Source organism: Nycticebus coucang, chromosome 23 (genome assembly GCF_027406575.1).
Source record: "Nycticebus coucang isolate mNycCou1 chromosome 23, mNycCou1.pri, whole genome shotgun sequence".
Taxonomy (NCBI): Eukaryota; Metazoa; Chordata; class Mammalia; order Primates; family Lorisidae; genus Nycticebus; species Nycticebus coucang.
The window spans coordinates 3,782,596-3,798,839 of NC_069802.1; the positions used below are offsets into that span (position 1 = coordinate 3,782,596).

General features: G+C 46.0%; 1 protein-coding gene and 1 long non-coding RNA gene across 2 annotated transcripts in view; both read left to right on the top strand.

Moving 5' to 3' along the window:
- Positions 1 to 772: 772 nt before the first annotated feature.
- The window catches only part of USP46 (ubiquitin specific peptidase 46), a 63,298-nt gene continuing 47,826 nt past the window's right edge, over positions 773 to 16,244 (top strand). Inside the window, exon 1 of the mRNA XM_053577781.1 lies at positions 773 to 983. Within this exon, the coding sequence (XP_053433756.1) occupies positions 948 to 983 (36 nt within the window). The 5' untranslated portion in view covers positions 773 to 947. The remainder of the gene's footprint in view (positions 984 to 16,244) is intronic.
- Positions 2,269 to 4,573, top strand: LOC128575956 (uncharacterized). The gene is made up of 3 exons (XR_008377205.1): positions 2,269 to 2,797; positions 3,251 to 3,456; positions 3,956 to 4,573. It is a non-coding gene; the product is annotated as an uncharacterized LOC128575956 (long non-coding RNA).

Genomic DNA, 16,244 nt, shown 5'->3' on the forward strand with positions numbered 1-16,244 from the left:
CCTTGAAGATGGCAGGAAAGTTTTGTTCACGTTCTTTCCTCTCCTTGAACACTCCCTAGTCCTTGCCCAGAACCGAGACTTCTGCTTTGTACCTGCTAATGTCGCCAACTGCCTGAACGCGCGGTTCTTGGCCTCCGTCCAGACCCGGATTCTTCGCCCCTCCCGGCGCCCTTCGCTGGGCAGCCGGCCCACTGCCGGCCAGGGCTTTCTGACCACTCCCTTGTCCTGACCCCATTTCACTTCTTGGGTCCCCGCCGGTGACATTGGGCTGGAACCCTGGGGAGGAACTAAAAGTTGGACGTAGTCACCGCCACCCCTCGCCTTCTCCACTTGCCGAAAGATAAAAGCCCGGAGCCGATGGGGGGCGGGCCGGGAGTACCGCCACCTGGAAAAGCAGACTCGGGCCGGCCCCCTCCGTCGCGTGCGTGGCCCGGGCCGCGCGCTCCCTCCCCGGCACGCCCGGCCGCGCCGCGGGCCCGGAGCCTGGCCCAGGAGCCGGGGGTGCCGCCGCGTCGGGGTCCGCCAGGCACACCCGCGGGGCGCGGCCGCCGCCGCCGCCGCCGCCGCGCGATCGAGAGCCCGGCCGGGTGTTCCGGCCCGAGCAGAGCGAGGCGGGGACGAGGAAGGGCCCGCGAACGGCCGAGCCCCGGCGGGCGGGGAGGCGGCGGCCGGCGCGGACTCTGGCGGCGCGCTCGGGCCGCCCCTCCTCCCCGCCCGCCGGCCGCGGCCCAGGCTCCCTCGCTCCGCCACTCCCCGCCCCTTCGCGCCCCTCCCCGCCTCCCCGCCGCCGCCGCCCCGCCGGCCGCGCTCGCCCAGCCAAACTGAAAGCCGGACCCCGGCCCGCCGCCGCCGCCGCCGCCCGGCCTCCCCGCGCGCGCGCCACCATGGACAGCCCGGTTTTCACCTCATAAAGATGGCGGTGCGGGATCGCTGCTACCTTTAGACTAATGACTGTCCGAAACATCGCCTCCATCTGTAATATGGTGAGTGGCCGCCGCCGCGAGGCAGAGAAAGGGAAACCCGAGCTGCACACATGCCCTGCGGCGGGGGCCGGCGGGGGCCGCGCAGCCCGAAGTTCCCGGCCCCGGGCGGGCGGCGGCCCCGCGGCCCCCCGCCCCCTCTCATCCCGGTACCGCGGAGCCCGTTCGGCCGCCCGGGGCCGCGCCGCTGCTCCCCGCCCTCGGGTTGCGGTGGAAGCGGCTGTGGGGGAGGGGGCCTCAGACCCCGGACGTCCCGGGGGAGGGGACTGGGGGATAAGCTGGACGTGGCGGGTACCCATCCTTTCCTTGCGGTAAATAAAGCCTTGCTGGACTCCCTGTGCCCTCATCCCATTTTTGAGTTCAGTCCTTGGATTGTATTTAACATTCACTTTGCAGCACCAGTCGGTGTATCTGGAGAAATTTGAAAGGTGATAAAGCTGTGAAAAAGTGCACGGTTGTGGCTAGAGAAGTGAACTTCAATCTGGGTTGGGAAAGCTCGGTACTAGGGGCTGCATGCCTCAGTTTCCCCATCTGTGAAAGCGGGACAAGGTTCTATGAGAGCAGTATGTGCAGGCCCTAGGGGTGCGGCCGGCTGTGGGCTTGGTGGAATCTCCGTGGTTATCTTGCCTGGTCCACTGTAAACCCAGCGAGGCTGCGGTCGTGGACACAGCAAGAGACATCTCTGGGATGGGGTCTGGGTCCATGGCCTGGTGGTCAGTTTAATTTGGGCTTTGCCCCTTGCTTCCCCTTGCTTTTCAGTTTCTGCAGGGACAGCCTCCAGCCCTAGCGTCCGTCCCCAGTCCGTCCCCAGGGTGTACCCAGCTGGCACCTCACGTATCACAGCCTTGGGGAGCTCAGTATGGAGTAAGGCTCTGCTGCCCTGTGCAGGGCGGGCGGGTATGTGCTTTGCCTTCATTCTGCAGGACTCCCACCCCCCACCCCAGCCTTCAGCTGGAACATGTGCTCTTTTAATGCCAGTTTGGGGAAAAGCTACCTTGAAGTTAGTAATGCTGGCCCCTAGAGGCTTGATGGAAAAGCCTTGGGGTAAGGTGATCTGGTTGCCCTTCCCCCGTGGAATAGCCTTTTAAATCTTCTGTCCCACATTCTGTTGCAAGATCAACACAAGGCCCAGGAGCATTAAGGAGCCCTGTGTTAGCACATGGGTGGACTTGAGACCCACTGGCCTCAGCTCTCTGTTCAGTGGGTCGTGGCAGCCAGGGCCAGCAGAGCAAATGCTGGGGCTTCCCACAGTGATAACTGCACAGGTATGGGTGCAGGGTGACTTAGATATGGGGGTGCTTCCTGGAGCTTTCCCTCCACTTGTTTTTCCTTGAGGAGATAGGTTTCCTGTTTCTGTTGAGGGCCATTAATGTCGCTTCACACACTGAAAAGGTGATGCCTTTCTTCTCAGATTCTCTTTGCAACGACCAGCTCCTGAGGGGAACTGTGAAACCGGAGCAACTGGAATACCCCTTCTCATGCCTGGTGGGGTGGCCTCAGGCCTACAGGGCAGTTCAACACAGTCCCAGCCCTTGGTGGGGTTCCTGTCCTGCTTGTGTGTGGTGACACCTCTCTGTACTGAAGCAGGCTAGAAACTTGAGAGCTAGTATGTCCCAAGAGGAAGCCAGCCGCCGGCCTCCAGCTTTTTTTGTTGTTTTTTTGCCCTTAGCACAGCTGGGGCTTCTTGAAACACCTGGACTGAATGTCACAATCTGTTCCCTGTGAAACTCAGCAGGGAGAAAAGATGCGGGGAGGACCCGAGAGAAGCAGGCCAGTATTGTCTGGAGAGTTGACATTTCTGTGTGGAGACTTAAAAGGTACCAAATTTAGGACCATCACCCAGGTGAAATGGACAACCAGTAATTCCTAAGTAGGGAGTTTGATGTTCCTATTGCACACTGTGTCTTAAGCAAGTGATGAAGAGTTTGGGCTCTTATGTCAGACTTCCTGCATTCAAATCTTGGTTCTAACCTGTGCTAACTTTGTGTCCCTAAGTAAATTGCTCTCTGTTTTAACTTTCCTTATCTATAAAAAGGAGATGCTAATGGTTCTTATATCAGCCTCATCAGACTGTTGTATTAAATGAGTTACTGGGGTAGAGGGCCTAGGACTTGGCAAATACTCAGTGAGTGTGAGCTGTTATGGTCAACATCATCTTTCATTATTATGTCACTTTTGGAATTTAAGGGACAATGGAGATTATGTCTTTTCAGACCTGGTGGAAGCAACCACCAGTAATATAAATAATTTCCACGTTCATTTATGCAAAGCAAGCTGAATGGCAGAATACAAAGGCTGGGAATCCTTAACTCCGCCCCTTATAAAAGGCTGCTCAGGTCACCCCCGCCCCTTGGAGTCTCACTTCCCAGAGGAGAAGGGTTGGTGATGAGGAAACTGCTGTCTTTTCACCTGATCAGACGTAACTGTTCGTTGGACCCTTCTTTCGAGTCTTCTCTCGGCGATGAATTGTTTCCAGGTAGGTCTTTTAAGAGCTCCTCTTTGGAGCATGTATTGATTCTTCCCCCCTCCTAACTCCATTTGGTCCCAGCTGCTTTGAGTAGTTGTAGTAAGAGCAAGTGAGGATTGAATTTCTTTTGAAAGCAGGTCATTTGGCATGTTTTAAAGTAGGCTGATGTGTGTCCAGAAAGGGTGTTAGAAGACACCTGGGGTAAGATGAACAAATCAAGACCTCCCATTGGAGAGTCGATTTGTTTCCTCTACCAGACAAGAAAGGACCCAGCAGAGCAGGAACAAAATTTGTAGCAAATCCTTTGTGTGATTGTGTGTGATTAAGAACTAAACACAACTTATTTTCTTACACTTTTCCCTTTTCTTCTCAGAGAGAGTCTCGTTCTGTTGCCTGGACTTGAGTACAGTGCTGTCATGATAGCTCACAGCACTCTCAAACTCCTGGGCTCAAGCGACTGGGAATACAGGCAAGGGACACTATGTTCACTTACTTTTTTATTTGGTAGGTCTCATCTGTTGCCCAGGCTGATCTTGAGCTCCTGGCCCCAAGCCAGGTCTTGAACTCCAACCTCAACCTGCTGAAATACCAGAATTATAGATGGAGCCGCTTTGCCTGGTCTCCCCATACTTCTTGTGCCAGTTTTAGCTATAGGGGACTTGGAAAGTATCCTCATTCTGCTGCAGTTTTATTGTCCATTGGAAGCTTAATAGTAGTTCCTATTTGTTTTCATTTTTCTTCTGTGTGAATTTCTGCCATAGTAATTCTTGATCAGCTTGCTTAGGGCAAGTCAGCTTGGGCACACAGCAGTGTCTGGTTCTCAGATAGTAAAGCTTGTTTGGCTGGTATGTTGTAACTTCCAAAATGCACTAGCTGCTACCAAACATGAGGAAATGTCCCCTGTTGACAATCGTCTGATTTTTATCTAGACTGATGGATTTAACTTCCTATGTACTTTTATGGCTCTGCAAATGGACCATAGTTTTTTTAGTTTTTTTAAGTTTTGTTTCAAGAATTTGAGGAATTTTCTTAAGAGGTAGCATTTGTTAGGAGAAACAAAATGTGACTTGTACCAGTGCAAATTGATCTAAATCTTATGATCTTCATTTCATTTTTTAATAGTACTATAAGCTGTACCTCTGAGAAAATAGCATTTATGAAATAAGTTACAAGTTTTATTTCAATAAATGGCCCTTGGCTGAGAACCTACTCTATTAGTGTTGGCACATGTTATATGTAGGTGCTTAATTAATGAGTGAAGGGAATCCCCTCCCCAAGGAACTTTGTGGTTACTCGTGGGCATAACATTGGTAAAGATGAAACAATTTTCCAGGCATAGTGGCTCACGCCTGTAATCCCAGCACATGGGAGGCTGAGGCTGGTGGATTGCCTGAGCTCACGGGTTTGAGACCAGACTTAGCCAGAGCAAGACCTCGTCTTTAAAAATAGCCAGACATTATGGTGGGTGCCTGTAGTCCCAGCTATTTGGGAGGCTGAGGCAAGAGAATCGCTTGAGCCCAAGAGTTGGAGGATGCTATGAGCCATGACGCCACGGCACTCCACCAAAGGGTGACCAGGTGAGACTCTCTCAAAAAAAAAAAAAAACAAAAAAACGATGAAACAATTTTAATAGTATAATATCAGCACAGATAAAGATTGAGGAAAATCTCAGAAGCAGTTCAGTGGAAAGACTGTTTAATACAACAGGACATTTCTTTAACATATGTTTGTTTGACCAAAATTTGATACACTTTCTATTTATGGCTTTTATTCCATAAGAAAATTATAGTCAATGTGAGTTAAAACTGGAATCTGTACCACTGTGTGTCTCTCCAGTTAAGCATGAATCTAATGGTGTGTCATTGGGCAAATTGTTGTTTTTCTGGGGACCTTAGATTTTTTCATCTTGTAAAACTTATTTTTGGGGGGCACAAGAAGCTTCTTAGTCATAGTTTTTAGATAAAATCTTTATAAAAATCTACCTCTCTTAATTGGTTAGTGACCACTTGGTTACATAACTACCTTGTTTGAAAGCATGTTGAACTTATCAGTGTTAACATTTTAGCCTCTGTACAGCAACCCTGTGGTAATATTTGACACCATGTTTGAGGTCTTTTAAATAAGTGAAGTTACCTTGAAATGAAGGTAAAGTAACCTTTGTAAATTTTGAAGCAGCCAGAGGATATTTATAAAGATAGTTTTATCTTAATAAGTCAACTACTGACTTGGGGCAAGAACTTTGAGAATGGTTGAAAACATTATTTATTTATTTTAATTAATTTTTATTAAATCATAATTTGTACATTGATGCATTTATGGGGTTCAGGGTACTGCTTCTATATACAATGTGAAATGTTTACATTGAACTGAGTAACACATCCATCACAATTATACTCATTTCTTAATAGTGAAAACATTTTTTAATTAAAGAATATTTCAGACCGGGCAGGGTGGCTCACGCCTGTAATCCTAGCACTCGGAGAGGCTGAGGCAGGTGGATTGCTTGACCTCATGAGTTTGAGACCAGCCTGAGCAAGAGTGAGACCCCCATTGCTACTAAAAGTGAAAAACTGAGGCAAGAGGATCACTTAAGCCTAAGAGTTGGAATTTGCTGTGAGCTAACACGCCATGGCACTCTACTGAGGGCAAAAAAGTGAGACTCTGTCTCTAAAAAAAAAAAAGAATTTTCAATTTCCTAATTTGGAGGAAGAGATGTCCTGCTATTTCTTTTGTTGCTGTTCCTTATGCTTTGCATTCTCAAGGATGATTGACGACCGTAGGTATAGTTAAATGTGTCAACTAGGAGTAAAGTCATTTATACGGGTCTATTCTGATAGTTGTTGGAGTTTAGAAAATGAAGTCTGAAGTGAGGTCGGTTAATGTTTAAAGAAAAAAATTCTGTTTTTCTGTACCCACAGATCTCATATGCAGGAGTTTATGTTAGGTCAGGACCTGACAATTAGGGCTACAGAGTTTTCTCTGTTTTTCTTGGAATCCTAAAAGAAAACAAAGTTGAAAGCTAATATTTTGTTAGAATTACAGATTGTAATTCTTTTTCTGGATGCCACTCATACCATAAAACCTATTTATGTTTTACTAATGTGGAATTTTGGCGTGTTTGGGTTATAATTATAAATCATTTTTAATTTTGATTCTTATAGCAATTAGGAGAAATTTCCCTAGTTCAGAGGCCTCCCCGCTGCCAGGCTGCTCTTTCTAGTTAGTTTGAATTGGTTGAGGTTTTAGAAAGATATTAAATTCTGTGGCATCATCAGGAAGATATCCTTTGGTGGTTTTATCTCTATCCTAAGAAGCCAGCCCAAAGCAAACTGACTGACTGGGAGAGTTGTAAAAGATGGTATCTGTTAGTCTGGTTAACTTCCCTGGTCTAATTACTTTAATGCAACATCTTGTAATAAACATTCAGTGTGGTGAAACCAAATATGAAGATTTAAGAGGACTCGCTAGTCTTCTAAGAGAAAAGGCCACTCAGAAATGAACCAGTGAAACTTTCTTGAGATGAACTCTGTATCAGCAACCAACCCCACCCAAAGGCTTTTTGGAATGTAGCTCCGTTCCAGGATTACAGTTTAGAATTTTGGGTATGTCATAAGTCCTCTACCTGGAATTTTACTGCAGTTTTGAGAATGATTGTTTGCTATAACTAGTTTTAAGATCGTGGGGTTCGGAAAAACCCTGGTTGTTACCCAAGCTTCACATTGTTCTCATAGGTCCAGCCTTCTTCCTGCTCAGCAAGTTCTAATGCTACTTTTCAGAACTCTCAGATGCTTTAAATTAGCTCAGACTTGGGCTTCTTTTTCTGTGTGGTGGTTAATTTGGGGCAGACAAGAAAGTATGCAGCAAAGAGAGAATACTTATGTGCTCCCCACCCAATGAAGAAATCAAATCTGACAAATACAGTTAAAACCTCCTGGGAGCCCTTCTCCATCTCACTGTCCCTCCCTCTAGACAGAGGGACCACTTTTCTGCATTTGGTGTTTATCACTTGTTTTTATACTTTTACTAGACTTACATGTATTCGTAAACCAGGTATAGTATTACTTCTTCATGTTTTATTTTATTTATTTATTGTTTAGAGGCAAGGTCTTTAAAGTGCTGCCCCAGCTGGCCTTGAACTCTTGGCTTTAAGTGATCCTCCCAGCTTACGCGCTTATAGCTGAGATTATAGTTGAGAGCCACAGTCATGTTTCTTGGTGTTTTAAACATCCTTTGTAATACTATACAAATTCTTCTCATTTGCCTTTGTTTTTTAAATTATGATCTTGCAATATACTAACATGCATAATTACAGTTTAACTGCTATGTAATATTGCTTCTTAGGAATATACTATAACATACTCATTTTCCTCCTGTACACACACAGGTTCAGAGTTGTGTGTGTGTGCTGTCTTGGTGCAGTGAAGAGCTGTGAACTTGTCTCCCTGTGTACAGTTTTGTTTACAGTTTCTCAGTGATATGAACCTGGAAGGGAATTGCTGGGTCAGAGGAAATGGAAATCTTCCACTTACTAAATTGCCAGACTGCTTTCCACAGCGGTTGTACCGATTTGCATTCCGACCACCAGCATCTGGGAGTTCCAGTTGCTCCCTGTGCTTGCAGACATTGGATGTTGTTAGACCTGATACCTTGCCAGCCTGACAGCTGTGAAATTTTATGTCATTTAAAATTTTCACTTTCCTGTTTACTAGTGGGGTTGAACATCCTTTTGTGTGTTTACTGTGCTAGGTTGTTTTTCACTCAAGCTCCAGAGTTTTCCAGGGCTTGAAAGTCAGGATTACAGGGTTTTGTCTGAAAACAGGGAAATGGATGAACAAGAGGAAACTTAGAGAGACCAAAGTAAAAGTTAAGAAAGGAAGGGATGGTTGGAGAGTGTAGGTCAGAGGTATGACGAGGCAGAGATAGAACTGTGGAGAGGTGACAACTTGTGGTAAAAATTACAGACTGGAGTTGAGAAGGTGTCTTCAGGGCTGAGAGTTGGCTCGGGATGCCCTCTGCGCGCAGGCCTCGTTCAAGCAGTGCTGTCTGTGCTTTGTTAAACTGAGATGGGCTTTGGTGAAGATCGCATCTGTTGTGAGAATAGCGGCAAGGCTGGACTCGGGCAGTTTTCTCATTTATTTACCTAGTTAGCTTTTTGAAGTTCTTTTTAGAGAGAGGCATTGTGAAATTATGGTCTTCTTCCCAGAATACATATATTTCTTTATCTTTCAGGTTAGAGACACAATGCAGGAAACCAGTTTTTATTAGATCTGCTTGAATGTGTTAGTGGAATTATTAGTCTTAAATATTTAGAAAACATTCTCTACATTTTAATTTTCAGAGTATGACAAATCTCACCTTATTGAACACAGAAATATATGGTGTTAGTTTTAAAAAGTGTGTTACGCTTTATGGTTCTTCAGTGTACTGAAGAATAGTGCCCCCATGTGCATGGTCTTAGGAGAAATTCAGAGTTTGGTTCTATACCCAGAGATTTTGATTAAGTAGGTCTAAGATGGGGCCTTGGAATCTGCATTTTAAAGTAGTATTTTGTCCTCCCTTCTACTCCACATTCTATTATAGATGAGTAGAGGCCCACACTCGGAGAAATATTGCTTTCCTTGGATAATAACCTCAGTCTCTTTTCTCTCTCTTTTTTTTGAGACTTTTTTACTCTGTCACTTTGAGTAGAGTGCCACAGCATCATCACAGCTCACAGCAACCTCAAACTCTTGGGCTCAAGGTATCTTCCTGCCTCAGCCTCCCTAGTGGCTGGAACTACAGGCACCCACCACAATGACCAGCTAGTTTTTCTGTTTTTAGTAGAGATGGGGTCTTGCTCTTGCTGAGGCTGATCTTGAACTCCTGAGCTCAAGCAATCCACCAGCCTCAGCCTCCCCAGAGTGCTAAGATTCCAGACTTGAGCCAGCAAACCTGGTCTTTTTTTTTTTTTTTGGAAACAGGTCTTGCTCTATTGCCTTGGCTAGAGTGTAGTGGCATCATCATAGCTGACTTACAACTTGAAACTCCTGGGCTTAAGTGATCTTCCTGCTGCAGCCTCCTGGGTAACTGGGACTACAGGAGTATGACGTCCCTTCTGGCTAATTTTTGTATTTTTCTGTAGAGACAAGATCTCACGGTGTTGGTTAGAATACTATGGTTTCCAACTCTTGGGCTTAAGACATCCTCCTGCCTTGGCCTCCCAAAGTGCTGGAATTATAGATGTGAGCCACTGTGCCCATCCTCACCTTAGTCTTTTAAAAAATATTGCTTATAGAAATTACCCGCCATGTGAAAGAGTTTTTAAATCAATGTAATATTATTTAAGTTAGTAACTTAACTTCAAGAGCCATAGATTGTTGCCATTCCGTAGACATTATTTCTTGATAGTAAGTAACCGGGTTTTTATTATTTTATGCTCCTAGATCAGAGATTTCCAACCCTGGCTATATATAATATCACCTGTGAAGCTTTTAAGAGAAATTTTAAAAACAATTAAATTGCAAAACATTAACACCCAGAAAAAGTATGGGGGGAGAAGAGTGTAACGTATTTTATATACATCTACCCCTCTTTCAGATTTAACAGATATTCAAACTTAGTCATATTTGGTTGTTTTTTAGACATAATGCCTTAAAAAGTACCGCTAATCTCCCCTATGTCTTTCTCCTCCCAGAACAAACCATTTTTGTGAAATTGGTATGGTGTTTGCCAACTATGTCTTTTCCTTTACTTCATATTTTTGAATCCACAAGCAGCATATCAACGTTGTGTATGCAGAAAAGTCACGCCATCTTTTCAGCTGTCTTTCTTCACTCAACACTTACATTTGAGATTTTGTCCACACATGGAGATCAGGTTTATTCCTGCCACTGAGGTATAAAAGTACTCTTAATCATGGCTTACATATTCATTCCCTTATTCCCAGACAGTTTGATAGTTTCCAGAATATTCTCTCTGTGACTGTCCTTGCTCCAGTCTTCCTTGCACACACACCTTCAATCCTGGAGGTGCCCCGTTCCACATGTGGCCGGCTGAGCTTTACCGGCTGTGTCAGATCACTCTCCAGAAGGTTCCATCAGTTGGATCTTTTTGAATATGCAGCTTCCAGGGCTTCAGTCTCAGAGTCTCGAACAGTCCATAGATATAGCTGGCCTTGGGTGGATCTTAGGCACCTCCAAGTGTGGTGTGGGTGTGTTTGGAGATGTCCTGCTTCATTGTGATGAGCATCCACGGTTGGGAAACCACTGTGTTGGACTGGCAGCTCCTTGAGGGCAAGCGCTGTGTCTGCCTCCCTCACTGTGGGTTTCCCACCGTCAGCACGGCGCCTAGTGTAAGTGTGCTAGATGCTGCATAAATAGGTATTGATAAACGAAGACATGGGTGGAATGAAGAGTCCTTTGCAGTAAAGCAGCGCGCCTCCAGCTTTATTATGGGTATGAATTACCTGGGATCTTGTTAAAGAGTAGATTCTGATTCAGTAGGTTGGGGTGGAGTGGAGATTTTGTGTTTCTAACAACCTGTCTGGTGACGTAGGTGATGCTGGTTTGGGGCGCACTTTTAGAGCAGCAAGGACCTAGGAGAAAAGAGAAATTTTTTTCTTCTGTATACCATACTGGTAAAGTGGGGGAGTTTGAAATTCAGAGTCCTGCTTGGGAAATGTACAAAGAACGGGCGGCGCCTGTGGCTCAGTCAGTAGGGCGCTGGCCCCATATACCGAGGGTGGTGGGTTCAATCCCGGCCCCGGCTGAACTGCAACCAAAAAATAGCTGGGTGTTGTGGCGGGTGCCTGTAGTCACAGCTACTTGGGAGGCTGAGGCCAGAGAATCGCTTGAGCCCAGGAGTTGGAGGTTGCTGTGAGCTGTGTGATGTCACGGCACTCTACCGAGGGCCATAAAGTGACACTCTGTCTCTACAAAAAAAAAAAAAAGAAATGTACAAAGAACTTTGTATCTTTACCTTTACAACAAACAAAGGCAGACCGTGAAACACCTTCCTCGTCACTCCTGGAGCAGCACAGGAGAGCCTGCAGAGAGTCTGCAGAAGCCCTGGGTGAGCCACGACGCCTTCATGCCTGTTAGTTATTCCCTTTACTTCATTATTATTTTCCTTGTGTTTGCTTAAAGTGTAACCCTGTCGGTATCATAGGATTCAATGAAATTCTTCTGCTTTGATCAACTTTCTGCATTTAGTGGGGGCATTTTGGGAGGAGTGGCATCAGGGAAGGAGGTCAGAAAAAGCAGGGGCCAAATTCACTGCGCTGGGTTGGTCATAACTGTGGGTGCCGTGCAGGTGAGGGGCTCCTTCCCACTGTTTCTGTGGACTCACATCCTCCTAACCCTCTCTCCACTGTGGCAGGTGCCAGGATAGAGGGAGACTCTCTATTCCCCAAATCCGACACTTCCTAAAGTGAAAATCATATTGATTCTCAATAAGTATAAGATATTAATTGATCAAGATTAGTGCTGGTTTGGAGAGCATTAATAAAGATATAAATGATCTACAAGTGTAATCTGAGCTATTCAGGGCAAACTAGGTTTCCCCACAGGACACTGCCATTTTCAAGATGCTTGGTAGCTGGGGACCTGTCTCGTCAATCCGAGAGATGGACTGTGGTACAGAAAGAAGAAGGCAGATAAAAATAAATTAGAAAATGAAGTAACATTCAGAACTAGTGTGTCTCGTCTGCTGGGGCAGGCAGGGTGAGTACCTATCATTCCCAAGCGTCTTTTCCTCTAGAGAAAACATACGGGATGGAGCCAGCTCCTCAGGCCGTGGTTCTCAGGTGGCCTGTGGTCTTTCGTGGCTCTGTCTGCATCTGTGCACCCACCTGAACTCGCTCAGTAGTTTGCCTTCAATCTGTTCACTTTAAGTTGACCTCAATTCTGTGCTAAAAATCTATAAAATGATGGGTTTGATGAGCTAGTTTTATGCTTTTCTAATACATATCAAAAACATAAAGGCTGAAGTTAAAGATGTTCATACTTGGGCCACCTCAGATTGTCTCTTCCCTCCAGAATTTGTGGCCCATGGTCTGGGTGACACAGGTTTAGATAAGAGGCTCTCTGTGGGGCCTCCAGTAACTGGCTCTTGGAGGGGCGCCGTTTGTGAGGCTGCTTTGCAGATGGTAGATCTGGTCAAGGAGCTTCCCCGGAGGCAGGTTGGCCTGGCTGAGATGTTCTGCATTGCTGTCGGCTGGGTGTCAGAGCTCCATGTTCTGCGTCCTCTCACAGCTGCCCTTCTCCTTCCTAGTCTGTGGGTGGTGAGAGCACTTACCTCCTTGGTCATGGTGGGGCCTAACTGGTACCTGGACATTTTATGGCTGTTTTTTCTAGTGCCCTTCTTTCTTTTTTCTTTTTCTTTTTTTTTTTTTTGTTTTTGTTTTGAGACAGAGCCTCAAGCTGTCGCCCTGGGTAGAGTGCTGTGGCATCACAGCTCACAGCAACCTCCAACTCCTGGGCTCAAGCCCATTCTCCTGCCTCCGCCTCCCAAGACTACAGGCACCCGCCACAACGCCCAGCTATTTTTTGGTTGCAGCCTTCCTTGTTGTTTGGCAGGCCTGGGCTGGATTCGAACCTGCCAGCTCAGGTGTATGTGGCTGGCGCCTTAGCCGCTTGAGCCACAGGCACTGAGCCTCTTTTTTCTATTAGCAAAATAGTCCCAACAGTGCAGTGGACAGAGCCCTGAGCTAGGAAGCTGAGATTTCAGCTCCTACAGCTTTCTGACTTTACTGATTTGGGGTAGGTCACTTAGGCCTCTGGATCTGTAAAGCAGGAACCATTCCTCCTGGTGGACAGTGGGAAGACGAGGCAGTGGAAACCAGCTGTGGCTTCCAGCCAAGGAGGACTAGGGCAGGGCTGGCTGAGGGACAAAAGGAGGAAGAAGCTGTGATTTCTGGCCGTGCTGAAATGTCCATGGAAGACATAGTGCTGATGGTGTGTGGGCAAGCTTTTGTCATCCCCAGTCAACACATAATGTTTTTCCTGAGAATGAGGGCATATGAATAGTAAAACTTACTTAGTCTTCGAAAAAGCTCATAACCTTTTTGTATTATTTGGTACATACAGTTAAGTCTTCCTAAAACTAAGAAATATGTAAAGTAGCTAAGCTTAGTTTCTTTCTTTTTTTATTTTTTTTTTATTATTTATTTATTTGAGACAGAGTCTCCAGCTGTCGCCCTGGGTAGAGTGCCATGGTGTCACAGCTCACAGCAACCTCAAACTCTTGGGCTTAAGTGATCCCTTGCCTCAGCCTCCCAAGTAGCTGGGACTATAGGCGCCCGCCACAACACCAGACTATTTTTTGGTTATAGTTGTTATTGTTGTTTGGCAGGCCTGGGCTGGATTCGAACCTGCCAGCTCCAGTGTATGTGGCTGGTGCCCTAGCTGCTGTGCTGCAGGCGCTGAGCCTCTGTTTTAAATTTTAAACAAAATTTCAGAATAGGTAATATGAGAATTCATGTGGTAGAAATTTCAAAATGTACAAAAGGATCATATGTTGAAAGTAGACCCACTAGCCAGTTCTTATATCCAGCTTCTATCCAGCAGTTTCTCATGCTTCCATGTAGAGGCATATTTTGCAGATACAAGCAAAGATGTTTATGTTTTTTCCGTAGTTTAAAAAAAAAACACAAATAGCACATGTATTGCGTATGCCCCGTCCTCATCTGCCGCTTGTGTCCTGTGTCTCAGAGGAGGTCTGTGCAGAGCCGACCCTCATGCTTTTTTTACAGTCAGAGAATATCCAGTTGCTTAAATGTTCAGGGCGTGCAGGTAGTTTTCCAGTCTTTGGGTTTTACAGACAAGGCTGCAAGGTATAGGTTTGTCCATATGTGGGAGTGTATCTGTCTACTGGCTTCCTAGAAATGGATTTACATTTGTAACTTGGGTGGATTTTGCCAAATTGCCCTCCACCAGCCATGTATGTGACTCCTGCTGCCTGCAGCCTTACCAGAGCCACTGTGCTATCCAGAACCCTTTGATCTTTTGCCATTTGGGGGGAGGTAGCATCTTAGCATATTTTTAGTGGACAGTTCTCTCAGTAGAAGTGAGCTTCAACAGTTACTCACATGTTTAGGAAGATAAACTCAATTTCATTTAAATGTTTTGCTGTTGGCAATTACTTTCAGAGTCTGTAGGGAAGGACCAGCTTTATTGTTATTTTCAATCTGTCTCAGACCAATATTTTTGTAAAATACAATAAAAGAGAATCACTAGCAAAATGGAATAAAAGCCCCAAAGATAAATAAAACACAAACCTCAATTTTTTGTTACTACGCTTGACAGATACAGAATTACTCTATTTACTCATCACAGCTCCACGTTTTTCGTTTGTGGACTTCACTCACCCAGAGCATTAGCGCTCTGAGTGATGTTGCTGTGAAGGTCCCCTTGCTCATCTCTTTTCTCCCATTGCTGCCCTGCTTGGGCGTGGGGAGACTGAACACGGAATTTTATGTCTTAGGTTTCACAGTCATTTTAGGATGTTTGCATTCCATTAGACTAGTGTGTCTCTGACGGTGTGGTACAGATTCCAAAGGGCGCCGTTTCCAAGGGCAGGGGGTGCTTCACAAAGCAGGGATGCTGGTGTTGTGCTTTTCACTCTTGAAGACCGTGAGCTTGTCTGGGAGGCTCCGAGGATGAGCTCTCCCTGTTAGTGAAATTTGCCGAGTAGGCCTTTTTGATCCAGGACCCTAGGCCCCCTGCTGCTCGTAGGGAAGGATGGGAAGTGTGCCCCCCGGTAAAGTAGGAGCTGAGGGACGTCGTGATCAGGAGGCTTCTTGGTGACTTTGTGGAAAGTTGACTTGGGGACGCGGTTCTTGCTTCCAGTTCACTGAGTTCAGTGACTGTGAGTGATTTAGACACAGACACGGGCCCAGTATTCTCTGTTCAGCTTTAAGTTTTACCTTTGCGTGAAGACTTCATTGTGTTATCTTTAAATACGTTTAAAGTCATTTTGCCAGCCCAAGCTTCTGTCTAGCTATTCGTAATGCTCTTTCTTGTAATGACTTGATATCATTAGAAGTCAGGTGGCCCAGGGTCAGCTCTTCAGTAGATGTTTTAGCTTCCATATATGATTATTAAATGAAATCATACTGAGATTTTTCTACTTTATTTTTTTTCTTTTCAGTGTCATATGGGACATGGAGATGACAGGTCATCATGGTGCAGAAAGAAATGCCCTTCAGTTAACTGCCTTCTTAGGGTGACCACCTCTCTGTTAAAGCCTGGACAGGATGGGCTGTTGAACCAGGAGTCGGGGTTATAGAATAATGGTATTAAGATCATAGGCTCACCACTTAACTCTGCACATACTGACACTCGATCTTGGCAAGTTGGTTGACCTCATTTCCCTCATCCGTGGTATGAGAACAGTGAGTCCCCATCAGTGATTTATCTGGCAGGGAGAGTTGGGATTTATCTGGTAGTGTTGCTGGGTGGGCCAGGGGCTCTGTGGTGACCTGTCCCCTAACTAGGCAGGATGGGTATCTGTAGCTGCTCTGGGTATGTGCCTGGTGAGGTAATGCCGGACAGCCAGCACCCAGAGTGGACATGCTCAGAGACAGACCTGGCTTTCTGCCCAGTCCCTACATCTGCAGCTAAAGAATCACTGAAAATGTGAATGAAAAGTTCCTCTCTCCTGACTTGTGGTCTAGAACTCAGACTCTGGAACTGAATGACCCAGGCTTGAATCGCAGCTGTGCCCTTGCAGACTGAGGGGCCTTGGGCAGCCTCCCTCCACTTTCTTATGTGTGGAGTGGGAATATTAAGAGTAATCTACCTTGGATTATGAGCACATCG